This window comes from Sus scrofa, chromosome 5 (genome assembly GCF_054392235.1).
Source record: "Sus scrofa isolate SSC_HxYL_T2T_F1_AM1 chromosome 5, Sscrofa_HxYL_maternal_Yorkshire_Landrace_v2.0, whole genome shotgun sequence".
Taxonomy (NCBI): Eukaryota; Metazoa; Chordata; class Mammalia; order Artiodactyla; family Suidae; genus Sus; species Sus scrofa.
This window is the reverse complement of record NC_139387.1, coordinates 106,092,195-106,119,685: the sequence shown is the minus strand read 5'-3', so window position 1 is coordinate 106,119,685 and position 27,491 is coordinate 106,092,195. Positions and strand designations below refer to the sequence as shown.

Below are 27,491 nucleotides of genomic sequence, written 5' to 3'. Positions count from 1 at the left end.
GTCTTTTTCTCATTTTCCACAGCTCTCTTTTGTGTGGTTTTGCCTCCTCCCAAAATTGATTTATTCTTCAAGTTTCTGTCCAAAGACTGCCTTCATTTTCCTTTCTTTATAGAGTCTAGAGCTCTGCCTGGTTTATAGGACAGGGTCGATTCATGTGTCCTTGAATTTCTAAGTTATTTTCTCCGTGACTTTATGTCTACATGGAATTTCTCTCCACCTGGATGATTTGTCTGCATCTCAAGCTCATCACCAGTCTTCCCTACAACCACCTACTCACTGATTTCCTTATTAGTTAAGGTCAAAGGCATAGACTAACAAAGTTATAGATAAACAGATCGGTGAGCACATATACATAAAAAAGAATGATAACATGTAGGCAAGATATCTGGTTTACTAAAAGGCATTTACTCTTTTTTTCAAGTTATACATTAACGATCAACTCAGCTCTTTAGAAGGGTAGGTGTATTAACTATCAGTTTGCTTTAGAGAGTATATGACTGTGACTTTTAATCGTTTGGAAATAGTTTCTTAAAATAATTAGGAACAGTTAGGCAGGGTTTGTCCTAGGAAGATTTCCCAAGGTAATGTTTATTTTAAAGTCTGTTTCTAATGTCTGTGTGAATGGGTAGATATAAAGGTGTATGTGTGGTGATGCTCATGTTTGAAACTCCAAAGGCGATTACTGACACCTTCCATCTTCAGCCCCTCCTTATGCAAACGACAAGTATTGCCCGTTTAGATACAGAACAGCAGACAGTAAGTAGTTCTTTCAGCCATGCAACGTTTGAGAGTTTTTCTTTTTTCCTGGATTTCTGGACAATTGATAGTTCTATTTTAACTTCACGTGGTTGCAGCGTTCAAGAAACAGCTATGTTGAAGGCATATCATTTGATGCAGGAAACAATTCAACATTTCAGTGAAATTTAAACCTCAGTCATGTGAAACTTGACTAATTCCTTGTGGATTTTATGGTCTGAATTTTTGATCACATCTCATTGACTGTATTCTTTAACTATGGGGTATTGCAATTAACCAGCTAGCTTTGAAATTGTGTAATAAATTTTATTGTATTTCTTAGATAATTTGTCATGTTACTTCTGAAGCAAGATGAAAACATTTCAAAAGAGAGTCATATTTATATAAAAAATACAATTTAGCAGTTGAGTCAGGAAGGAAAACCAGGCTAATGTTTTATAAGACTGGCTGGCCTGAGTTAAAAAGCTGTAAAACACAGATTTTTTTTTTTTTTTTGCTTATGGAGGTTACCAGGCTAGGGGTCCAATCAAGCTATAGCTGCCAGCCTACACCACAGCCACAGCAACATCAGATCCAAGCTGTGTCTGCGACCTCCACCACAGCTCTCGGCAACACTGGATCCTTAACCCACTGAGCAAGGACAAGGATCAAACCCACAACCTCGTGGTTCCAAGTCGGATTCGTTTCCACTGTGCCACCATGGGAACTCCCAGATTTTGTTTTTAACAGAGAAATGTGATAGGAGATATTGAGCTAAAAGGCCCCCCAAAAAGGCTGATGGAGAGAAAAATTAAACAAAGTGGAATCTGGCTTCTCTACGGTAAAGAAATTCTGTGCTTCTCTCAGTTTGTCTCTTCTCTTTTGAGTAGAAAAAATATGTATAAAAGAATGGGGCTGACAAGAATAAAACGAGTATGTTTCATTGGCTCAACCAACAGTTAAAGAAGTCAATATGCTGAATTGTCAAGGTCCCTGTTAAACATTTGATTCTTGTGAAAATCCACTGTTTAGTTTCTCAGTTGAGACAGAATAAGTCACAGTAGTTCAAAAGCAGGTGGTTTCCTTGCCTCTAAGAATGGAGTGAAACATAAATCTTTTCTTCATGTCCAGCTCTAACACCTACAAGTACAGTTGTGTAGGAAAAAATACCGGCCCGTAACAGACTCAGTGAAAATGATTCTGTGGTGTGTTACGGATGAAGCAGGTGACTGACTTGCTAGCTTATCTTTGAGATTATCCATAACAAAGCTTTGAGAATGTTTATGAGTTTTGAAAACCCTCAAACCTCAAATTAGTATTGCCTTAGGTTGAATGTATTTACCAGTTGTTCTATTCCAAAGGAACTGGAACTCACCTATCAGTAAAATAAGTATGAAGGTATATTATTCTGATTTCCCTATTAGTTTTTATATTTGATTCTTAAAATTCTCTAACATTTATTTGGCTGTCTTTTATTAAATACATGTGAAATATATCATTCATTGAGAAATATATACACACATATCATATATACTGCATAAAGAAAGCTATTAAAAGAAAGACCCATTTCACAGATTAAGGAACAGCTCTTACCAGTATCACGGATGCCCCCTTCACGTCTCTCCTTATTTCACAGCTTTGTTTCTTTCATTTGGGTTCTTATTTCTTACTGAAACCCCCATTACACTATCAAACCAAAGTGATGGCAGCAAGATTTTTGTTTCATTCTTGTTGAAATAGGAATGTTTTAAATGTTTCACCATTAATTATGCATATTTTATAGATTTTTCAGTAGACAGCTTTTATCAGTAGAGTTTTCTTATTTCTCATTTAAGATCTATTTTTTGGAATTAATACCGATAATGATTTAATACTGATAATAATAGGGCCCTCCCCCATTAAACCTTTTATGTTAGTGATTTATATTCATGGATTTTCTAATGTTGAACCTCCTTAGAATTCCTGGAATTAAGCCCAAGAATTACTTATAATGTATTTTCATATTTATATTCTAAATTTGGTTTTCACCCATGTTCCTGAGTGAGAGGGACCTGTCCTTTGAGGGGCCTTGATTTGTGTGGCTTCTTCCATTTGTCGTAGCTCAAATCCTAAACCCTGGTAGCTTCGTTTTGCAGCTATGTGCGGGGCGAATGCCACCTTCGGAACTGTGTAACCTTGTGCATCCCTGCTTTTGAGCAGTTTCTAGGCTTGGGATTCCCCTTCCTTTCCCACCAATTAATACATGCATTAACGAATATTTGTACTTTCCACCCAGCATTTTATGTGCCTGGGATGAGGAGGAAGTCTCTGGACCTTGAGTGTCATCCTCCTGCCAGAAAGAGGAACCTCAGCTATATCCTTAAACCTGACGTCTATGAAGGAATCGGTTAGCTCTGTCAGAAGGTATCTTTGAGAATAGAGTTGTTTGTTTAAGACGTAGCTGATGGTTTTGAAATTTAAAATTTTCCTTCAACCAAAGAGAACCGCACTGCTGAAGTAAGCTAAAACGTATGTTAGGGACTGTCTTAGGCAAAGTCGCCTTACAGGTATGTGGCTCTCATAAAATACACAAGGGTGAGAATGTGTTTGTTTTCTGCTGTAATATAAACTTACAGATAACGTCACAGAGCATCTTTTCAAGACGACAAACACGTTTTTTAGTGTTGCCTTATTACGCAGGCACACCTATTGCTGGTGACTGTGGAAGTCGAGGGAAGTTCCAGTGAAGTCTCAAGGGGTTATGGAAAAATCTGAGATGCTCTGAGTCGTATAATTATTGGAAAAGACTTGGCTATAGAGGACTGTTTCTATGTAGCTATGGGAAGGTAGCTAAAACAAAATGTCAGCTCTATTTTTATGCATATGGGTATAAATTAGAAATCTCATTCTTTTAGCTTTTATGCGTATGAGTGTTAAATTTGTTTGTAATTTAACAATATGAATCTTATCATCCAGAGGGATCTAGCAGGAACATATATATGTGTTTATTAAAAAATTAAGGATCGAGGCGTTCCCGTCGTGGCTCAGTGGTTAGCGAATCCAACTAGGAACCATGAGGTTGAGGGTTCGATCCTTGGCCTTGCTCAGTGGGTTAAGGATCCGACGTTGCCATGAGCTGTGGTGTAGATCACAGACATGACTTGGATCTGGCACTGCTGTGGCTGTGGTGTAGGCCGGCGGCTATAGCTCCCATTAGACCCCTAGCCTGGGAACCTCCATGTGCCACGGGTGCGGCCCTAAGAATACAAAAAAAAAAAAAAAAAAAAAAAAAAAAAAAATTAAGGATCGAAACTGAAAATTTTTATTTTTTTTTTGTTTGTTTGTTTTTGTTTTTTGGGGGGGCCTAGATTCCCATGCTAGGGGTCAAATCAGAGCTGTAGCTGCCGGCCTACAGCACAGCCACAGCAACGCTAGATCCTAGCTACATCTGCCGCCTACACCACAGCTCATGGCAACACCAGATTCTTAACCCACTGAGAGAGGCCAGGGATCGAACCTGTGTCCTCATGGATGCTAGTCAGTTTTGTTTCCACTGAGCCATGACGGCAACTCAGAAAGTTTTGATTTAAAAATGGTAATGCTTAACAAGTAAGAAACCACAATCTGATTTGATTAAATAATAAAGAGAAACAAACATACACACACACACACACAAATCCCTTCTTGAGGGCAGACTATAATAGAGGCTTTATGGTACCTTGTATTTAGGGTTCTAAATCCCAATAATGCCAGCTGCCACTCTGAACATGTGTTCAGTCATCTTAAAACAGCATAATTCGATTCCTTCGTGTAAAACACCATGGGATCTTATTAAAATATCAACATTTTTATCTTTGGGGGAGTTGTGTAGGCGTACATTTTAATTAGGGGAGCTTTCTCTCTAGTTATTTTAAGTTTAGAAAGAAGGAACTGGATTAGATACGAGATACAATAGCTGAGAGTCAGATTTTGACAGGAACAGATAACTGAGCTATCAATGAACTTTATTCCTTAAAATGCAGTTCTTTGCCTGGATGGCAGAGGAAACTTGCAATCTTACTATGTTTGGGGCTTGGTGTTTTACAACTGGGATTTTGTATAATAAAGAAGTGTGATCAACATTTTTTTTTTTTCTCTTCCTCTCTTCTCTTTCCTTAGGAGAAGAGGAAATTTCTCAAGTTAAATATCAAAAGAGTACCAGCAGAGACTCGATCAGAGATATTTTGCAATAATGTCTGTTTTTACTTTATAAGTTGGCTTAGTCTCTTCGGGTTTTACAGATAAGCTTTGGTGGTTTGCAGTCCTGGTGTAGAATAGCTCATTTCTCTCCTCAGTCTGTTTTCAAGTAGTCTGAGTATTTTCCAAGGATGGCTTCAAGTCATGTTCATGCTAGTGGTTAAAACTGAATGGTCTTGTCCAGATTCATGTGAGTGTTGAAAAACAGCTTTAAAGTGGAGATGAGTTTCTGGGCTTCCGTAAAAAAACATGAGCCTGTTAATTACTGATAGTGTACAAATCCATGTGTTGTGCATTTTTCTAATCTCCAATCACAATGATATATTTGAGATTATGTGTGCTCCTGGATTTCTCTTATTAGGACGTAATGGTACAGGATTGAAAGAATCTCTTTTGTTCTTACACCTGAGGACAATGGCTTTTTTTTTTTTTTTTTTTTTTACTGTTTAAGAAACTGTATTTTTATTTATTTATTTATTTATTTTACTGTTTAAGAAACTGTATTTTTATTTATTTATTTACTGTTTAAGAAACTGTATTTTTATTTTATTTCATTTTTTTTAATAATTTTTTTTTTATTTTCCCACTGTACAGCAAGGGGGTCAGGTTATCCTTACATGTATACATTACAATTACATTTTTCCTCCAAGGACAATGATTTTGAGACAGTTTTTTTGCGTGGGTGACACAGTCACTCAAGTTCTTGGTGTGCCATGCCTTTGTTCTCCGTGGTGTGATTCTGGAAGAAAGAGGCTTCTGTGGTCCTTTGCTTGGGGGCCTGCGTGCTTTAGTTATGGCTGTTGGTTCTCAGCTCCCTTTTAAATGAAGCCTGCCGTAGGTATTTACTTCTGAGGTTTTAAGTTAAAAGTGTAGGCTGGAAGAAGTATATCCTAACCCCAATCCTGATGATTTCATAGGAAAATACAGCTTCTCTATGGGTTTTCATCAGCCTGAAATGTAAATTATTGGAATGTCCACATAATTTAGGCCACATGGGTGGAATATATGGATAATGCTTCTACAACCACATATCTCGTCATAACTTCTAGCTGGTAATCTTCATTAATCACTAATATGTGTCCTGTGGTTGTGGCTGGTATAAAAGATGCCTTCATGGCCCCTGAGAATTTTCTGTGGGGATCCAATCTAGTTAAGATTAGAGCTTTAGGAAAATGGGCCAGCCCTTCTCTTTCTTCTGATGCTCAACCGATGAGACGATGTTATTTTAGGTAGTTGACCTTCTGGCTCTTCCTTTTCTTTTACCCCTCTGTGTGCTAGCTTCCGGTCACCATTTGGAAGCATGTTTTTCTGAGGTGTGTGTTTTAAGATGGTTAAATGAGTCACGGCCCTCTTTCTTCCAGTACTCTGTGTTTCGAGTGACGTCAGAATGCCTCATCCAAATGCACAGCCTTTGAAGAACCCTCATCTAGCGGTTCTGCAGCAACAAAAAAGCTGAACCTCCCTCTTTTTTTTCTCTTGCACATTGTTGGCTGAATGTACAAAAGGAAATACATTCAAATGACAGTTGCCTAAGATTTGTGCATGTAGCAAAGGTAATTGATATTTTTAGAAATTTATTGCAGTCATTTAGTAGTTGATTTTTCCTTTCTTCTCAGTAATATTTGTGATTTTGTTACTTACATAAATATTTTATTCTTGACATTTGTATTTTTCCTGATCATTTCTTACTCTGGAAAGTGCCCTTTCCTCCAGGTCTTAACTCACTTTTCCAACGTTTAACACGAGCTCCGAAGTTGAAAGTGACTGTCCAAAATTAATATATCGAAGTTAATGTAGGGTGTAAAAGGTGTTCTGATGTACTGCATTTCTGATGCACTACATTTTTATCTTAGGAGCAGATTTTTTAAAAGTAAAATGTAATCTTTATGATTTTTGTATTTTTCTTGTCTTAAAAGTGGCTTCGATAGTATTTCATGTTGCTTTGAGCTTTCTTTTTCTTGGCCTGGATTGTCTTGGAAATGAACTTCTCAATAGCATGCCCATGGGCACTGAATAGAGCAGAGGTACCCTAAAAGTGAATACCTAACCATTTATGCTGTTTATGGATGATAATCTATTAGTGACATATTACTCCTTTTCCATAATACTATACTTTGCGGAGAGTTCTACCTCTGTTATCTTGTTTAATCATCGCAGTGCGGCTGGAGTTTCACTTGGGCAAGCTTTGTTACACCTATTTTACAAATGAGAAACTAAGAGAGAGGCAAAGGCTTAGGGAGAAAAGACCATTACGGTAAGGAGGGCAGACTCTGCGGCGAGGTAGGTACGGGGCTGATCCTCGCCCAGGCCTTGGATACCGGTTCGCACAGCCTCTCTGAGCCTCTAGGGGCTCATCTGTGCAGTGAGTGTAGCAGTACCGCCGTGGGGGATGGGGGACCGACTGGGGGTCGCCTCCCCTTGCCCAGGATTTGGTCTGTAGTACATGTTGCCTTCCTTTTGCTAATGAGAAATAAAGAGTCTGGTAATTTACTTCATGCACCCAGATCTAAGTGGCGATAGAACTAGATCTAAAAGCTTAGCTTTGGGGTGTTTTGTTTTATGCTTCCACATCGCATTTCGTTTTAGTTGACCTATAGTGGGAAGCTAACCTGGGGCTGTTAGATGGTGGGGACCCACTTAAAGGGTGACAAGAGTCACTATGAGATAAAGTAGATTATGAGACCAGATTATAAAACAGCCAAAGAGGGAATTTTGTTTTTAAATCCCCCCCCGCCCCTGGAGTTGTTTAGAATACTGGAACTCTTTCCTTTTCTCAGAGTTCTTCACCATTGAGAACTGAGCCATGCGCAAATCCAGCCAAATGTGACAGAGACAAGCCATTAGAGATTCTCTGGGACACTTCTATTTCTGTTAGGAAATCCCAAACAACTCAACTTCTCTTTATAATTTGCAGTCAATCAGTGGTCCTGGCTGAATGACTTCATGGGCTAAGAGGTTGGCTAATACAGGGAATTTCTGATGAGTCTTTCCTGCATCAGTATGTGTGTCTTTTATATCAACAGGGTCACTATTTGTGGTGTATGCCAATTCTGTGTTCACCAAGTGTTTTATATGGACTGCTTTCACCAGTGTTAACAGGCAGAGAAGGTCTGTTGGTAAGATTTGAGGAGCGCCTCAAAGCTCAGGTACTTCTGAATTCTTCCCCCTCATCCAGTCCTTTTGTTGTAAACACAATTGTATTTACTATCTTCATATATAATACTGTGCATATTGCTCTTAGAAAGGGACATGGAGCTGATTTTTTTGTTTTGTTTTGATGGAGAGGCCATGGGAAAAATTCTCAGCACTGATGGGAAATGAATGAGTGAAGGCAGGCACGGGTAAGACCCAGCTTGGTGAACAGTGTGTGGTTCTAATAACAGACCCTGAACTACGGATGTGGGACTGCTCATGGCCAAAGTCAGAATATAGTAGAGAGTGCAGATGATAAAATGCTAGGGCATAACCCTAAGTAGGTTAAAACAGCAGCAACAACAAAACGGCACTGAATTGTATATGTGGAGATTGCAATTATATAATTGACAATTGTTATAGTGACTAACAATGGTGTCAAGATAATATTAACATATTATTGCAATACTAAATTTTATTTTTTGTTGTTTTTAATACTTTTTTCCCTTATTAGGAATAAATTTATTTTCAGGTCCATCTGAGTAACCAAAGGTAGGAAAACAAGAGATATAGTCGTATATTATAAAATTGCTATAATTAAGATAACAGAAAAGCATATAGTATATGTAGTCTGGTATCACACAAATCATAATTCTTAAATTATGTCTACTTTTTCCACTTAACATTTTAACGAGGCAATTTTTTTTTAATCCATTCAACATTATGTCCTTTTCTGTCCTAATCCAAGGTATAATTACTTCAGTAAAAATAAATTCTTGTAGGCTTATAAGGGCTCTTAGTTCCCTGGAGTCATATGAAGTGACTATCATATAATTCCTAAGAAGCCCTGGCTACAAATGTTGACCCCCTTACAATCTCTATTAATAGAGGGAGTGGAATGCATTCTGGACGAAAAGACAAATACAAACAAAAAGCCCATTGACACTTATCTCAAGTTTCATGCAGTTAAGTAGCTCTTTTTCCCCTCCCTCTGCTTCCTTTTTTCCCTCTTCGTTGAGGTTAGAAAGTTTAACCTCATTATCCTTTATATTTTCAAATGACAGTTCTCTAACTTAACATCTTTGGAACACATCTGAAGTCCAAGTGTCCTCTGGTGATGAAAAGCAAGGGCTTTGGAACCAAACAGACACAACGTTTCGCTCCACTGGCTTTGAAGTGTCCCTTTCTCGGAGGCACAGTGTCTTCATCCAGTACCAACTGGACGATAGCCTTTGTTAGGTGGATTAAAAGGGTTCAGATAAACATAACACGTAGCCCCCAAATAGGTCTATAATCTGAAGAAAAACAAATCTTATCAGATACACTAGGCACTCCTGAATTTATCTTCTTTTGCAGCCAGTCTGGTTTCGAGAACTGGCAAGATTTCAACATATAACCCTTTTTGGGTGGTAGCGTTCTGATTTCAAACAAGCAACTCGGGAGGAAGCAAGATTTAGGGTTTATCACCTTATTTAAAGCAATGAAATGTCTCATTTTTGCCAAATCTTTACATAGAACTTGATACAGGGAACCAAGGCATATGTTACAAGTTCGGAGGCACAGATAAATGAGAGCTGAAGGCGGAAGTCAAAGATGAGAGGTCTTGCTGACTGTGGTGGCTGTGTTCTCAGTGCACCAGTGAAACGAAGGCTGGCTTGATAACCCTGAGGCATAATTACTTGCCTGCATATTAAGTAGTTAAGATTTTAATATCAATATTAAGAGATTCATTCATCCTGTTAGCTAATTTTTCAAAGAGCAATGCAGGCCCTAATCATAAGAAAGTTATTGCAACTTTTTTATAGTAAGTGAATATAAATATCTTCAAACTTTTAGTATAAAGTAAACAATATTCTTTACATGCCTGCTTAAATCACCCTGCATTGATTTCGAAAGATAGGTCAAGAGCTATGAAATTGCAGTGGTTACTTGAGAGTACATATGCATTTCTAGGCTTAGAACTACTGCATTTGAATGAGGGCTTTGAACGAATTTTGGAGAGAATCATTGTTGTATATCACTTGTAACATTTCTCGAAGGAGTTCACCTTCAGTTTTCTCTTTAGAAGCACTTTTGCAGAATGGGAAAATTTAATTGTTTTTCTGCCTTTCAAAGAACATAAAATAAACGGTGGCAGATTGTGGACTAAGTACAAGGGGAGCTTTCTTTGCGAATTAAGGTCAAGTTTCTTCGTAAGTGGATACCTTTTAGATGCAGTTAAATATCCATGTGAAGGGCCTTTGGGATATGAGCTATTCTTGCATCTTTGCTTCCTGGTTTGTTTGTTTTTTTAATGAGAAATTTTGTTTCTTCTTGAAAATAAAATAACTTTACAGATGAGATTTCCTAAAGCTTATCTGGTGATATCCAGACATATCTGTTTACTTCTCCTTCAATTGAATCAGCATATATGCCTAGTCCTATGAAATAGGTCATGTACTTGGTAAACAAGGCTCTTTGAATAACTCTGTTCCATGGAAGACATCTTCAGGGCATTTACGAATTCTTGATAAATGTACCTAAATCCCCAGTGTCTTTGAGCAACAACCATTTGTCTACATAGGTAGAGTGTATTCTGTTTCCATTGCATTAACTAGAAAATGTGACATTGAAAATTACATTCCCAAAGACAGGTACAACACAGTACATTTTTGGCATTTATGTTTCTGTGGTATGGAAAATGCATTATGAAATATGGGTACCAGATAGCTTTAGTTTGTTGTTTCTAGAATATTTTGCTCCTAGCACTTCTGAGGGGATGATTCATTTGGATAATTTGTTTTGTTTTCATATTACACTCTAGTCCCTCAATTAAATATGTGAAAATATTGGGTACTGTAATATGTTATTCTGCTTTGTATTCGGACTCCGTATTGAGAGGGAGATTCTGACGCCTTCAGACAGATCTGGTTCTTCCGTGTCATTAGCTTGGCAATTTGGGGAGTTAGCTTGTTTTCTCATCAATCAAAGAGGTATAGTGATGTACCTGAAAGGTTATTATTTGTTTAAATAAATTCCGAACACTGGCAAGCATCAAATAAACTTTAAATAAATGAAAGTACTATTTTTAAAAAAAACCTTTTTTTTGGCTTCCCTATGGCCTGTGGAGTTCCCTGGCTACTATCAGAGCTGAGCCTCTGTTATGACCTGTGCCACTGTGCCGGGCCGGGGATCGAACCTGAGTCCTTGCACTGCAGGGATGCTGCTGATCCTGTCGTGCTGCGCTGCAGTGGGAACTCCCTATTATGACTTTGATTATCATAATATGCATATATGTTTATTCCTTCTCCACGGTCCCTTCTCCCTTCACCCTTTCTTCTCTTTTTCTCCGTCAAGGCTCATAGGGCTGCAAGCTAAGCCAATGAGTTGGAACAGTAGTCCCGCAACTAGACCCGCTTCTTACAACATTCATTTAGTCAAACAACAGCGGTAAAATGAGTTTTCTGAATATTTTGAAGCACTGTTGGGAAAAGCTCTCAAAAATTACATTGAGATTTTAAAATAAATTAATTACATGTTTTTAAACTGCAAATAAGTGCTTTATTATCTCCATAGTTTTATGTGTGCATTGGATTTATCTGGGCACAGTGTATTAAAACACAGACTTTAAAAAAAGAGATTTTTTTTTTTTTAGGCTTCATTACAATTTCTTGGAGGAATTTCAGGGATTTTATCCCAATAAAACTACTTTTAAAAGATCACTACATGAAATGAATGCATCAATAAAATATATGGGCTTAAAAATGTAAAAAATGTAAATGACATTAAATATTACTGAAAACACAAGATCTTTCAGTTCGTTGCTCCAAAGTATAATTACCAAGTGAAAATTTGAGGAAAATCTCAAACATCTGTTTCAAATTGTCTTAGTACAAGAAAAAGTTCAGTGAATGTTAAAACCCTTTATTCCTTAAGTAGGGTATAGGATAACCCCATCTCTGTTTTAAAGGAATGTAAAGTGTGACTTCAGTTTTCCTTTTTCCATACCCCCCAACTCAGTTGCAGAAGTTAGATTAACTGTAATCCTTGGTTTGTGACCAGTTTTCAGCATGATCCCTACAAATTTCCTTTTATTCATGTATTTATTCCCTTTTGCCTCTGTTCCTGACTTCATTTTTCCCTTCGCACTATAGGTAACTGCTCTAATGTACTTGACTTGTGTCCCTAGATTTAGGATATACCCTTGTAAAATACATAGCGACATTTTGAGTGGGAATGAGTTTTTAATATTTATAACTGGCGTGACACAGAATGTGTTAGGTATTTTGAATCTTTGTAGGCTTTTCAAGGTCCAGTCGTGTTACCGTATTTCCATGGAGTTTATTTTTTCTCACTGCTGAACAGTAATCCATAAAGTTTATGTCTCACATGATATGCCCATGATGGGTCAGTTGAGTACTTCTTAGTCTCAGCCAAAACTAAGAGGCTTGCATTAAACGTCCTTGTATGTGTTCTCCTAGATGAGAACTTCTCTCAGTGGCATTGTTGGTCAGGGGTTACTCATGTGGAGTCAATGGCATTTGTCGAATTGACAGAGGACTGACAGGTGGCATGACACAGCGGCTTCCCCAGGCTACACTGCCCCCCACAATGCACAGCGCCCTCCTCTCCATTCCCACCAGGACTTGGCGTTATCCAGTTTTCTATGTTTTGCCAATCTCGAATATTGTTATGATTTTCATTTCTCTATTACTGAGGAATTTGAATATCAGTGAGAGTCATTTAATTTATTACGGTATTTATTTGGGGTTCCTTTTTTGTGCATTCGTATTGACAGCCCTTGCCCATTTTCTCCCCCAGTGTTTGATTTCTTACTTTCTTGTTGCTTTGTTCAGAGTTTTTTGTATTTCTCAGTATCGTCCCTTGTTTGTGTACGTATTTGAAAGAGCGTCTGGTGTATTGTTGTGTGTTTAACTTTGTCACAGTGTCCTTCAGTAAATAGAAGTCCTTCATTTTGAGATACTCAAATTCATAATTTTTTTACCTTTTTGAGTTGTATTTGGAAGTCTTTCTAAGAAGTCTCTTTCCCTTCCACAAACAGAATCTATATATTCTTCTGTTAGTTTTACTGGTTTTTTTACCTTCTTTTTTTTTTTTTTTTTTTAATAGCAGCATGTGGAAGTTCCTGGGCCAGGGGTTGAATTGGAGCTGCAGCTGCAGGCCCGCAGCACAGCCACAGCCACACCAGCTCCGAGCCACTGTTGTGACGCCTGCCGCAGCTTGCAGCACGAGCCACCGTTGTGATGCCTGCCAAAGCTTGCAGCAGTGCTGGATCCTTGACCTACTGAGCGAGGCCAGAGATTGAATCCATATCCTCACAGACACTACGTCAGGTTCTTAACCCACTGAGCCACGACGGGAACTCTACCTTTCCATTTTCACATTTATCTTTTAAAACTCTCTGGCGTGTACCTTTGTATAAGGTGAATATGCTATAAAAGCCTAATTTCATTTTTCTCTTCTATTGTGGTTATTAGAATACATTTTTAAGTTTGTTAATAAATGATGCTAAATGTTGATTGGTCTTACATAGAATTTATAGATTAATTTTGGGAGAATTGACGTCTTTATAGTGTTAAATTGTCCTATCCATGAGCCTTGAAATATTCCTCCATATTTTTCAAGTTTTGATGTGGATACTTTGAATTCATTAGACCAGCTAAGTATAAAAATTGATCTAATATAAAGCAGTTGACTTGGTCAATATGCTCACATTTGTCAAGTCATAGGAAAAAAGAACCTAAGCTACACTGATTAATTCTATAGATTAACTGTATAGATTTGAAATAATCACATTAGCCCTTTTAATATGCACTTTTTATATTTCATTTTAATGTATTTTCCTTTAAACTATCATGTGTCTGTAAAAGCTAAATTTTAACTGGTTTCTCAAGTCAGCATTTTTCCTGCTTTTTGTTTATCAATGAACACGTTTTGTGAAAAGATTTCTATTTAGTTGACTACTTTAGAAAGTTTTAGGTTATATTCTATAGGCTACCTTTCTATTTTTAGACGTAATCTCTATGTTAGCATTGATGCAAAAACCAGTCATACTTAAGTTTAAAAGTAGGGAATAGTAACAACAATTTTACACCAAAAAAAAAAAAAAAAGATGCAAAAATTTTAGGCTTCGTTTTATCAGTTCTTACTTAAAAGCTTAAACTCTATTTTGGTAAACACAGTGCTGAAGAGCAATTATCTTAGGAAGGAGGGATTTGGAAAATAATTATAGGAGTGTCCATTGTGGCTCAGTGGAAACGAATCTGACTAGCATCCATGAGGACGCAAGTTCCATCCCTGGCCTCGCTCAGTGGGTTAAGGATCTGGCGATGCTGTGAGCTCTGGTGTAGATCACAGATGTGGCTTGGATCCCGCGTTGCTGTGGCTGTGGTGTAGACTGGAAGCTACAGCTCTGATTCAGCCCCTGGCCTGGGAACCTCCATATGCTGCAGGTGTGGCCCTAAAAAGGCAATAATCATATTCATATTCATATTCATGTTTGAATATGATAAGAGCACTTCCATCATCACCTTTCAGCCAGAGGCCGGCAGGAACACACCGGTAGTAAAGAAGGTGGCTTAATGACTCCCTGAACTGAGGGAATACTGTGCTATGGGGGTCCTGGGAAATCTCTTGATGTGTCCTGTCACTGGATTTGGATTTTGTTGGGGCTATTTGAGAGGGAGTTTAGGGAAATTGGGGAGTCCTCTAAATAGGATGCTGGGACAATTCTATGCCTGGATAAAGAAGTCATTCATTTAGCAAGAGAGTGGGAGGTTTGGTATTTTGATGGTCATACGGGGGCCTTTATCTTTTTTTGTATTTAGTAAAATTATCTTGCTTTTTCTCATCTGTCATGGTCTCAAAATAACTTTGTCTCATCTTTCCTTTCTTTCCCCCTTCCCTTCCTGGCCTCCTCCTCCTCTTATCCATAAGCCATTAAAATTATTTTTAAAACTATGTGCTTAATTTGGGACTTTTTCTTTTTGCAGTCACCCAGGACAATGACTTAATCATAAGGATATGAGAGGTTTCTGTTTGGACAAAAACCAAGAAACTTAGTATCACATTGTGGCTTTGCCACATCACTTTGCTGATGATTTTTCATTGCTCAATCGTAGTCTCACTTGTAATTTCTAAATTGTAATCTTACTTGGAAATACGCCATGTCTTTTGTTGCCTTTCCCTGTGAAAGTCACCTTGGATTCTTCTTACCTGCTTCCTTACCTGAAATCGCCAATCTTTGCAAGGCTTGCTCCTTGTCCTCGGTTTTTAGAGACCACACCCATTTCCCTACTTCTAGGACACCCCTGTATAAATCAGCCTCGTCCCTTCCATCTTTCTTTGTTCTTTATTTTTTGTAGCACTTATCACCTGAGGTCAACTCATTTATTCTACTGTGTGGCCCTCCTGTCCCCCCTCCACTTGACTCCCCATTTCAAACTAAGCTCCCCATGGGTGAGACCTCCTGTGTACGTACAGTTCTAAGTGCCAGCCCCCAGTAACATTCCTGGCACAAAATAGGTGCTTAACACATACCTGTTTAATAAACAGATACATTTATGAACAAACAAATGAAAAACTAACCAAACGAGTAAACATATATTCTAGACATGTGTCTACTGGCTGTTAACAAGAGAAACACACGTGAATTGTTTAATTGAGATATAAGTACCTGGAAAAGTGTCAAACCATTTATCTGGAAAGATGCTTTGATATTCAAAGTAATTTCTTGCCATAATGTTTTTCGGCGTTTGTGTTCTAAGACTATGGGTTAGATAGGATAGCATTTCAGTGATGTTTTCCTGATGTTTATTTTAATATTTGAATGCATTTCTCTGGAGTGATTCCAGTGTAAATGTATTTTCATTTGCTTATGCCACAGTGAAAGCAGAACTTTGGGAGGGTGAGGTGGGTTGAAAAACAGCCTGGCTATTCGACGATTCTACTGAACCCTGCTTTATTAATTCAGTGGTTGTTTGGGGGATTAATACAAAATACATATGGTGTTTTGCCTATTTATAGATGATCATAATATATTTTGTTTTATGTTTTTCCTACTTTGTATTTTTTAAACTAACTTTTATCTTTCAGTTTAAGGATTCAGTTTTCTGTTGACTCCTAATGCCAAGGCCTAACTCCTAGTGTGTGAATGTTGCAGTTTTCTATTGATTCCTAATGCCAAGGCCTGATTCTAGTGTGTGAGTGTTGGTTTGCAATGAAAGATGAAATGTGGTATGAAAATGCTGGGTGGAGCCTGGAAAAAGTTTGGAAGCAGCCAGCTCCAGATGGAAGTGCCTGCTTTAAGACTCCTGCATCACCTTGGCAAGTTCTTTACTGTCTCGGAGTCTGTCTTCTTATCCACCCAGCGTGGCTGTTATGTACCGGACTGTGCTGAGAGCTCTGTGAGACAGTACTTTTCTAGGGTGCAGTGCGGTATCTGGCCTGAAGAGGGGCTGCAGAATCTTAAGGACCTGTTTTTCTCCTCTTTCCACCAGAGGAAAAGCAGATATCTGAAGGATTATTATTCTTTTTGATAATATTAAAGGCATAAAGTGTATTATATTTAATACTGTTTCTCTAAGCAATGTTTAATATTATAAAATGCAAAAAGCATCGATTACAATGATATTAATGATAAGAGCAAATATTTATTGAGTGTTTGCTACATGGCAGGCACTGATTTATACCCCCTATGTACAGACAACAGTGCCAGAAACCTGTGAACTCAAGCATCCCCAAGGTAACTTTAAGACTACTCATTTGAAAAGGCAGCATTTTTTAAACTCCAAGGAAGCAGTTATTTCATCTGATTATCTGAGCACGTCCTAATTACCATACTGCTGTCTCCAGGCAGCCATTACCCCGCATTATGGCTCCCTCTACAAACTCATTTAACCCTCCTCGCAAACCCCAGGAGATACTGTTTCCCCCCACTTTACAGATGAGTAAAGGAAGGCACTCTGGTAAATTACAGGGCACAGAGGCAAACTTGGCATTGAAAGATTTTACACTTCTTCATGCATTAAAAATTGGTGTCTTGAAACCTTTTTCATTCTTCATATACACCTAGTAATTACCCCAATAAATAGATAGTGACACACGTGAGTCTTCTTCTCAGCCTCACCGTCTAGTTGGGCAGGGCTCATTTCCTTGTGGGAAGGAAAGAAGATGAGAGAAACACCCAAGTTTGAGGGATACGTCTGCTGGAGAGCCATGCTTTCAGGGGCGAGTGTTGGTGGGTGTCTTTTACTCTTTCCAATGTTGCGAAATCATGCTTATTTGGAGTGAAATATGAGGCATACAGAAAATACAGATTTTTAAAATGGGATTGTGTGTGAAAATGCTGTTGCCAATTGTCCCACATAAGAATGTATTAGCAGAGAACATTATACCTGAGTAAACCGTATATCCGTAACTGTTTTAGGAAGCATAGTGCTTTACTGATATGTTCTAAAGACTCTGAAGCCTCTTCATAGATTTGATGTTACTTAATCTTCCTTTTCACTCCCCCAATTCTTCTATATCATGTATCAGTCCTTTCATATATGAATGAAATCTTTGTCTATTGTAAGATGACTTCTTACAGTTTCTGACCTAGTAAGTCTATGATATTTCAGTCCATGAAGATCCCTACGGAAAACTGAGAGAGCAGGAAGTCTTTACCGGCGCTCTGGAGGAAACACGGCCGTTGGCCTTATGATGAATTGCATGTGGGTGTCAGCTTTGAGATGCAGTTATTATTTGGGGAGGCTCTCATTGTGTTTAATCCCCTCGCTTGATGAAATGTTGGCATATAAAGGAGATGCATTTTCTTTCTTAAAAATGTTTTAGGAGGTTTTCTTTTTCTCCCTGGGGTACTTCCTGATGGCCTGATGTTATGTCATGTGTTATTGGAAGGACACTCAGCCTAAATAGTGCTTCTCTCTCTCTTTGGCAGCGTGGGGTAACCTTGGAAATGTTTTGAAGAGTCAGAGCAAAATTTCCGAAGCTGAAAGCGCCTATAGAAACGCGTTGTACTATCGAAGCAACATGGCTGACATGCTTTACAATTTGTGAGTATGCATTTTGCTTCCTCTGGTTTGGTTCACCTTTGAAACACGTGGCGAGAGGGACTGTTGCTTTAACTGCTGCAGATGGAGATGATGCTAGCTGTTTTTCTGCAATAGTCTTTTCATGAATCGTGCCTCCAAGATTAGTGCATGGGTGGCATTTGTGATCTCTGTTTTGTGCCATGTCATTGATATTCATGTGTATTGATAAAATATAGCTGTATTTTTTTGAAGTACTGTGCCATATCACATAAACATTAGTCTAAAGACTTTTAGTTTTATTCTTTTTCTTAAATGGAGTTCCATTTGAATAGAGTTAAATGGGGTTTTTTAATGGAGTTCCCATTGTGGCTCAGTGGGCTAAGAATCCAACATGGGGTCAGTGAGTTAAGGATCCTACTGTTGCTGTGGCTGTGGTGTAGACCTGATACCGCAGCTCTGATTCAACCCCTAGCCCAGGAACTTCCATGTACCTCAGGTGCAGCTGCAGACGGAAAAATAAATAAATAAATTTGCACCGCTAATACTTGGTTGAGGAGTTCCTGCCGGCTCAGCCAGTTAAGGACCCAGCATGATTGGTTGCTGCTGTGGCGCGGGTTGGATCCCTGGCCCGAGAGCCTCTGCATGTTGCAGGCACCACCAAAAAAAAAAAAGAAGAAGAAAAAGAAAAAGAAAGGGAAAAACTTAGTTGGCATCATAAAGTAAGGCTGCTAAGTATGATACACTATATAGTTGGTATCTTAATTATTAATAATGATAAATTTTATCCTCTGTTAAAAAATTGCTGGTGTCAGAGTATATACAGGACATGTACTAAACCTGCGAGTTATCAAATATGGTAATTTTTCTTCTCTCCCCGTCCCTCCTTCCAAGGTTGCGATGATGAGGTTGAGGTAACGGGATAATTGAGAAATCCTGTGTATATTGGGTTAGAAAAAGCTCTGAGGGGGGAATCGGTTCTGTTCTTTGAATGGAAAGCCCCCCGAGGTACAGGTAGATGCGAGTGGATAAATAAAAGTTCATCTAAAATCCCTTTTCTGCCTCTTATATTTATAACATTCTTTTGTTTATAAGGGAAACTTAGTCTAAACTTGCTTAAACACAAAAGAGAATTTCTTCACCCTTCTCACTGAAAGTTCCTAAGATTGACTAGATGAAGGCACAATTAGATCCAGAGGTATTTTGGTTTTTTTGTTTTTGGTCTTTTTGCCTTTTCTAGGGCTGCTCCCGTGGCATGTGGAGGTTCCCAGGCTAAGGGTTGAATGGCAGCAGCAGTTGCCAGCCTACACCACAGCCACAGCAACGCCAGATCTGAGCCACGTCTGCAACCTACACCACAGCTCACGACAACGCCGGATCCTTAACCCACTGAGCAAGGCCAGGGATCGAACCCGAAACTTCATGGTTCCTAGTCGGATTCGTTAACTGCTGAGCCATGATGGGAACTCCTAGATCCAGAGTTTTTATTATTTTTTGGGTACTTGTCTCCATTTCGTGCTTTAGGTTTCCTCTGGGTTCACTCTATTCTCTGGGGCTCTTTCTGGGTTGATGATTTTTGCACCTGTATGCATACAGACTCTTGACAATCTCTGAAGGAGTTGTCTTGGTGTCTCTGTTAACCCTGGAGAAACATCTCTGATTGACCTTTCCGGGACCATACATCCTCTTTTAAATGAAACTTTGGGCTCTGTAGCCTGGACTGTAAGAGACCTCATTGGTAGTGCCTCCAGAGTTGGAAAGGAAGGGAGGAGAACCACTTTCCAGGAATAAGGGATCAGGCATTGTAAGATGCCTACTGCTTGTGTTTCATGACTGCTCTGAATATTACAGTATCAAACTAATTTTTCAACTTAATTTTTAATATGTATTTGTGTTCTCGTTACATCTAAATCTTTTGTACTGCCTAAATCTAAAAGCTCAGATATAAAAATAAATAAAAAAGGAACATCAGAAAATCCAGATTAAGAAGATGTGGTATATATACACAATGGAATACTACCCAGCCATAAAAAGAACAAAGTAGTGCCATTTGCAGCAACATGGATGGAACTAGAGACTCTCATACTAAGGGAAGTAAGTCAGAAAGAGAAAGACAAATGCCATGTGGTATCACTTATACCTGGACTCTAATATGGCACAAACGAACCTATCAATAGAAAAAAAACAAACTCATGGGTTTGGAGAAGAGACTTGTGGTTGCCAAGGGGTACAGGGGAAGGGGTAGGATGGACTGGGAGTTTGGGGTTAAAAGATGGAAACTGTTGCATTTGGAGTGGATAAGCAATGAGATCCTGCTGTACAGCACAGAGAACTATTATCCAGTCACTTGCGATGGAGCAGGATGGAGGATAATATGAGAAAAAGAATGTATTTATGTATGTGTGACTGGGTTACTTTGCTGTACAGTAGAAATGGACAGAACATGCTAAACCAACTATAATGGAAAAAATTAAAATCATTAAAAAAGAAAAGTCTAGATTTTTAAGGGAAGGCAGACAGGATGAGCTTGGTTTAACTTCCTCTTTGTCCATTTACCTTGTCTTTAACCTCCTAGACTTTAACCCTGGGTTCCCCGTCCCGTGGTCTCTTGTCTAAATTAGGTCGGCGTATGTTTTGCATTGACAGGGCAGAGTGTTCAGTTTTCTCTTTTTAACCTGGAATGTCTTCAGATGGAGCACCCCCTCTCCAGGTGACACAACCCCTGATATTCATGCTCAGCTGAGTTTTTAGTGCTTCACCATATGTATTCCATCTTTTTTCCTGAAATAATTTGAGATTGCCTCTTTCTCTTGATTGGATATATGCAGAGACTTCCACAAAGACTTTCCCTCCATTATTTATCTTCATCTAAATAGTGTGATGTTACTGTATTACTGATTCATACTATTTTTATTTCATGAGAGAGAACCTTAGCAGTTTGATAAATGTACACATTCTTTTTTTTTTTTTTTTTTTTTTGCCTCTGAAAGTAATATTGTCAGAGGGACCGCTTGCTTTGCAATATGGGATGCCACTTTGCTTCTGCTGTCTATTCTTCATACACTTTCCGGGGAGAAAGTAAGCTGAACAACCAGTATCTCTTTGAACCTGTTTTTCTTTCTCTTATCTGTAGCCACTGATTGAAAAGTTACTTATGTTCTAGTGATGCTTGTTAAGCAAGGGTTGAAAGAAAAAGAAAATGTGTCTATCCAGGCTTATTCTCTGCTGAGAAGAGAGATTTATTCAATTAAACAAATAATCTTTTCGTGTGATTTAAAAGCTGTACCTCGTAACTTCCACTGTGGATATGTATATAAACTATGAAACCATATAGATAAACCTCCTTAAACCCTAATGGAAAATGCTTGCTGGAGAGGTGGTTGTTAATACGATCAGGTTTTTTTTACTCCCTTTGTAAGAAAAGGGATATGGCATGAATGCCATGTATAGTTCCAGGTTATTCAATAGAATATTGAATATTTCATTAGGCATTAGATTTCAGAAAGCAGGTAATAAATTTAATGTGCCTTAATCAATTCTTGATTATCTTACATAACAAAAGGGATTATTTCTGCAGAGAATAGAGATTATGCCACCACAAGTTAGTTGTCATTTCTGTTCTGTAGGAATCTAATCATCTCATCTGAGAAGCTAGGAAAGGAGCAATAAAATAAACTAATACATTTAAGGGAAGTAGAAAGAAAACCGTTAATAAAGTAAAATACAGAGAAACAATGGGGAAGAATGAGTAAATATGAGAGTTTGTTCTTTAAAAAAGCAGCAATTTCTGTCAAGGGTCATGAATGAAATGGAAAATTTCAAATATACAATGTTGCAAATGAGACTGGGGCTGCAACCAGAGAGATATAAGGAAGCTTAAAATAACAAAGTGTTAATTATAGATATGAAAATCTTCCTAATATGAATACTTTTCCGGCGGCAGTGTAAGTGATGTAACAGTAACTCAGGAAAAAGTCAGCAGTCTGAATCCAAAACCTTGGAAAAATTTGAAAGCCGTATTAAAGAGTTTTTCTCCTCAAAGAACCAAGTTAAGGCATTTCCTAAGTTCTACCAAGTCTTAATCAAGTGGCGTTGCTTGCTACTGGTTGCACCTGTTTTTATGAAGCTCAGTAAAACGGATAGCAGAAGGTCTGTTTTTAACATAAAAACCAAAAGAGAATAATGCCAAAAACAACAACAGCAAAACTGAAAAAACAAAACAAAAAGCAAACATCAAGAGCAAATGACAGAATTGCAACAGGCCAATTAGATTTATGAGTATAAATGTAGGCATATCTTAAAATTAATATAGTGGATGCAGCAGCGTATTACAGATTAAAACACCAGTAAGAGAGGGGATTTATTCTAAGGTTACGATGGAGTATTCACTACCACAGTTCAGTACCCTTCAGGTTAAAAGGTCAGAAGAGGAAAAAATTGTTATCATCTCTAGAAATGTCTTCAGAGAAAAAGACTTACAAATAAACCAGGAATAAATAAATACTGTAAAGATTATCTCTCTTGGAGGTCCCGTCATGGCCCAATGGCTAACAAACCCGGCTAGTGTCCATGAGGATGCGGGTTCGATCTCTGGCCTCACTCAGTGGGTTAAGGATCAGGACGTTTCTGTGCACCGTGGTGTAGGTTGCAGATGTGGCTCGGATCCCAAGTTGTGGTGGCCGTGGCACAGGCCGGCAGCTACCTCTCTGATTTGACCCCTGGCCTAGGAACCTCCATATGCCACCAGGGTGGGCTTCAAAACACAAAAAACAAAATAAAATAAAATAAAAATAAAAATAAAGATGATCAATCTAAAGTTAATGGCAATGCCGTATTTAATATTGAAGTATGGTGGTCATCGCCACTGATCGCATCTTGAAGTAGTGGCAGTTTTTTATGGGTCAGTGTGTCTCGCATGCCTGTGGGGGTTCTAACTATATTTGTTGATTTTGTAAATGAATTATGAAATTTGTATCAGAACAGAGGAAATGCCTCTCATGACTGTAAGTGATAAGATTAGTAGTGGGCATTAGATAGCCGCATGCTTTGAATTGGGTGAGTATATTTTGGTCATCGCCACTAAACATTTCTGGGTTGTGAGCACATTCTTTTTTTTTTTTTTTTTTTTGTCTTTTTAGGGTTGCACCCACGGCATGTGGAGGTTCACAGGCTAGGGTTCGAATTGGAGCTGTAGCTACTGGGCTACACCATAGCCACAGCAACACGGGATCCAAACTATGTCTGCAAACTACACCACAGCTCATGGCAATGCCAGATCCTTAACCCACTGAGCGAGGCCAGGGATGGAACCTGCATCCTCGTGGGTGCTAGTCAGGTTCATTTCCGCTGCGCCACGACAGGAACTCCTAAGAGCATGTTCTTGAATTAGACGTCTAGAATTGTGTTTTCTTAAAGTTTCAGAAACAAACGCATTGACGTCAGGGTTGGTTCCTATATTAGTTTCCTGGGGTTGCCATAACAAAGCACCACAAATTAGGTGGCTTAAAATAAAAGAAATTCTGGAGATGAGCAGTTCAAAATCAAGGCGTCCACAGGGCATGCGCCCTCTAATACCTGTAGGGGAGTCCTTCCTTCCTTTCCTCTTTCCTGTGGTTTGAGGCGTTCTTTGGAGTTCCTTGGCGTGAAGGTGTGTGACACCAATGTCAGCCTTTGTCATTAGAGGGTGATCTCCCTGTGTGACTTTGTCTTTCCTGTGACATCTTTTTATAAGGCTATCACTCAGATTAGGGGCCTACCCTTGTCATCATATTACATCCACAGTGACCTTTTTTCCAAATTACGCCAGAATCTAAGGTATTGAGGGTTACAACGTCAACATATCTTTTTTTTTTTTTTTTTTTTTTTGAGAAATACAATTCAATTAAAACAGCCACCTCCTGGGAGCTTCCGTTTACAAAACAGAGAGCCAGATAGTGGTTTTTAATGGAGAAGTGGGGTTGAGTTAAAGACTCCTTTATGAAGCTAAATTTTTACATAGAATTTTAGCAGATTGTGTATCTCATGATGCCAAGAACTGTCTTAGGAGGAAGTAACTGAGGAGGATAGAGCAGTGGGGTGCAGAGCTGTCACCTTAGATCTAGTTCTCATGAGAAATACATTTGTTCAGGGCCAAGCTTCGAGGACCCTCGAGAGGTTGGAATAATCAGAGATGACAGGGGTGGGATGAAAGGGGTGGGACCACCTGATAAGGGGGCCGAGTCATTCCTTGAAGCCCCATTGACAACAAGGCATGAGAAGCCTATGGAAGTGAGTTCTGTAGAAATGAGGGGGAAAGTACCCCTTGACCACATGGCTTGAGTTCAGGACAGGGTTTCCTGCCAACTTCCATGGGGGGGGGGGTGTAAGGGATGGCGGGAGGTGTTCAGAGGACACCAGGTAGGCAGACTGGACTCCCTTCATAGAGAACTTAGGAGAGGCTATTATCCAGGAGGGCCAGGATGGGCTCGCCATGTCTGATTTCAAGTGAGCTGGACTAAGAGACTTGGGTGAAATTCCACTGGCTTGGGCTCAGAGCTCTGGATGCAGAACTCATCTGGCCCTTCGGTGATTGCTGGTTTGAGGTAAGACAGCTTTCAGGTGCATACCCACCTGCTCCCAGGGCAAGAGCAAGGCCGAACATTTTCTATCCTCATGACATACTTTCATTTAGTCTTAGTCGATGGTTTTACCACTTAATTTATATACCAATACGATTGTGTAGTAAAGCACTGAAGCAAAACTAAAGACTATGGAGCAAAGAATGAAAGTTATTATATGCCTTACACATCTTTTCCCTTCTCTAGTATATATCTTTTCATTTGTTTTCACAAGCATTTGTATATGTGGTTATAACATGTAGCTATGCAAGCATACTTTTCACTTTCCCCCCTTCATGTGTGAATCAGCCATGAGATTTTATTTGTGTGTGTGTGTGTGTACAGATGTCACAATTTTCACGACTCTCCCTGCTTTGGTGAACGTGAAACTGTTTCAGTTGGGGCTGTTACACAGACAGCACTAAACAATGTCCAGTGGGATGTTTTCAAAACTATGCTGCTTCGTTCTTTGTGTCCCTAATGACCAGTGGAATTTACTGTGTTTATTGGCTCTTTGTAATTTTCCAAGAAAATCATTGTTCATAGTTCTTGCCTAATTCTATAATGGGTGACATTTTTCTTGTTGATTTGTAGGGTTTAAAGTGAAAATGTGCCTCTTCCAATATCTGTTCTGCTAGTATGTTCTTTTCGTTTTTGCTTATATTTTTACTTTTCTTATGGTAATCTTTATGGTACATAACTTGAATTTTTACCTAGAAAAAAAAATCTACAGGCCCTTTCCTTTAAAGTTTCTGTATTTTATGTCTCTATGAAGACCATCATAGGTTGATATTTAAAAAGTTATTGTAGATTTTCCCATCATGGTTCAGTGGTGAATGAACCCGACTAGTATCCATGAGGACGTGGGTTCGATCCCTGGCCTCGCTCAGTAGGTTAAGGATCTGGCATTGCCATGAGCTGTGGTGTAGGTGGCAGATGCGGCTTGGATCTGGCGTTGCTGTGGCTGTGGTGTAGGCCAGCAGCTATAGCGCTGATTTGACCCCTCGCCTGGGAACTTCCAAATGCTGCAGGTGCAGCCCTAAAAAGACCAAAAAAAAAAAAAAAAAAAAGCGTGATTCCAAGTTTTTGTTGTTGCTCTTTCATATATCTTATTTTTAGTTGAAAGTTCTTTCTTGGAGTTTTCCCAAATAGGTTACATTCTTACTCACTGGGAGGCCTCTCCACATACTGCTTGCTTTGTCTGCACCATTCTCTACCGTCTCCTCCTCTTAGGACTTCTTTATACCCCACTCCCCATCCTTTTCGCCTGGCCTGAGAGTGGTACATACCTATACACTTCCTGGGAGGATTTCCTTATCCCTTTGCCGTTTCAGAGTCGGAACATAGATGCCCTGCCCAAATGTCACCATAGCAACTAATACTTGGCTCTTTGTAGTGTGGATCATATTTACATTTGTGATACCATGTTCCCCTTAATTGCAGTGTCGTCTTGTTAAGGCTGCGTTATTTAGGTCCCATCCTATCTCCAGTACCAAGCACAGGGCCACACACATGAGCTTTAAATCATGTCTATCCTAATTAATAAGCTCATAAGTGAGTTAAACTATGGATGTGCTGAATCATAAGCTGAGGAGTGAATTAATAAACGATTAAATGAGCTGATGAATGGATATACTAAGGAATGAAAATAAGTCAACGAATTTCAAGTTTGCTGAACAACAATCCCGTCCTGCTATTACAACTAGCCAGTCCATTACTTTCCCAGCTCATGTGACTGGCCATGTTCATATATTCGACTCTTCATGCTGATTGATGCCACAGCTTTTTCCATTATATGTGTCTACGAAGCTGTCCCCAAAAAATGTAAGTGTGGCAAACTTCCCTCACGGGGAGCGTGGTAATTTTATCCGTACTGATGTGGGATAAGGATTCTGGAATATATCATCTGGTGTCAAGACTGAGTGCTTTCTGGAGTTCCCGTCGTGGCGCAGTGGTTAACGAATCCGACTAGGAACCATGAGGTTGCGGGTTCGATCCCTGCCCTTGCTCAGTGGGTTAACGATCCGGCGTTGCCGTGAGCTGTGGTGTAGGTTGCAGACGCGGCTCGGATCCCGCGTTGCTGTGGCTCTGGCGTAGGCCGGTGGCTACAGCTCCGATTCAACCCCTAGCCTGGGAACCTCCATATGCGGCGGGAGCGGCCCAAGAAATAGCAACAACAACAAACAACAACAACAAACAAACAAAAAAAAGACAAACAAACAAACAAAAAAAAGACTGAGTGCTTTCTCTTTTCCTTTCTCCCACCAACCCTGAAATATTTTCTTTATTGCAAACATATTGAAAACAAACTGTTTTTCAGAATTAGTAAGAGAAAATAATGGATATATTACATAACTAGGTCACCAGCCAAGGGATGTTTCAACACAACAAGTTCTGATATTTTCATTTGTTAATAAGAAAGAAATTACTCAATCTTGAAGCATATACTTCTATTCTGATTTATTAAAACCGTGATAATGTTTCAAGGTTCTTGCAATAGTTATAGTACCTTTAAAATCCTACCTGATACAACAGATTTGGGTTTATAGAAACACATTATTTAAATTTGTCTTGTAGTAATTTTCAGTTCTCATTTGTAGACTTACTGTAATATTCACCATCTCTACGGGACGAATAAATCAACTAATGATTTAAAGTAAAGCCTTTATTGAGAATATTTTCAAAAGTAAAAATTAGTGATTATTTGAAACTAGGGCAACCTGAACCTGCCCAATGATTTCATCTACCATTTATATGCATTTGTGCGTGTAAATTCTTGAGT

At 38.9% G+C, this 27,491-nt stretch overlaps 1 protein-coding gene across 50 annotated transcripts in view; it reads left to right on the top strand.

Moving 5' to 3' along the window:
• The window catches only part of TMTC2 (transmembrane O-mannosyltransferase targeting cadherins 2), a 949,512-nt gene that overhangs the window by 208,722 nt on the left and 713,299 nt on the right, over nucleotides 1-27,491 (top strand). For all 50 annotated transcript variants that reach the window (XR_014804529.1, XR_014804552.1, XR_014804560.1 and 47 more), the window contains exon 4: nucleotides 18,023-18,137. Coding sequence is in view for 1 of the 50 variants with exons in the window: in XM_021093031.2 (XP_020948690.2) it covers nucleotides 18,023-18,137 (115 nt within the window). In the remaining 49 variants the exon portion in view is untranslated. The remainder of the gene's footprint in view (nucleotides 1-18,022; nucleotides 18,138-27,491) is intronic.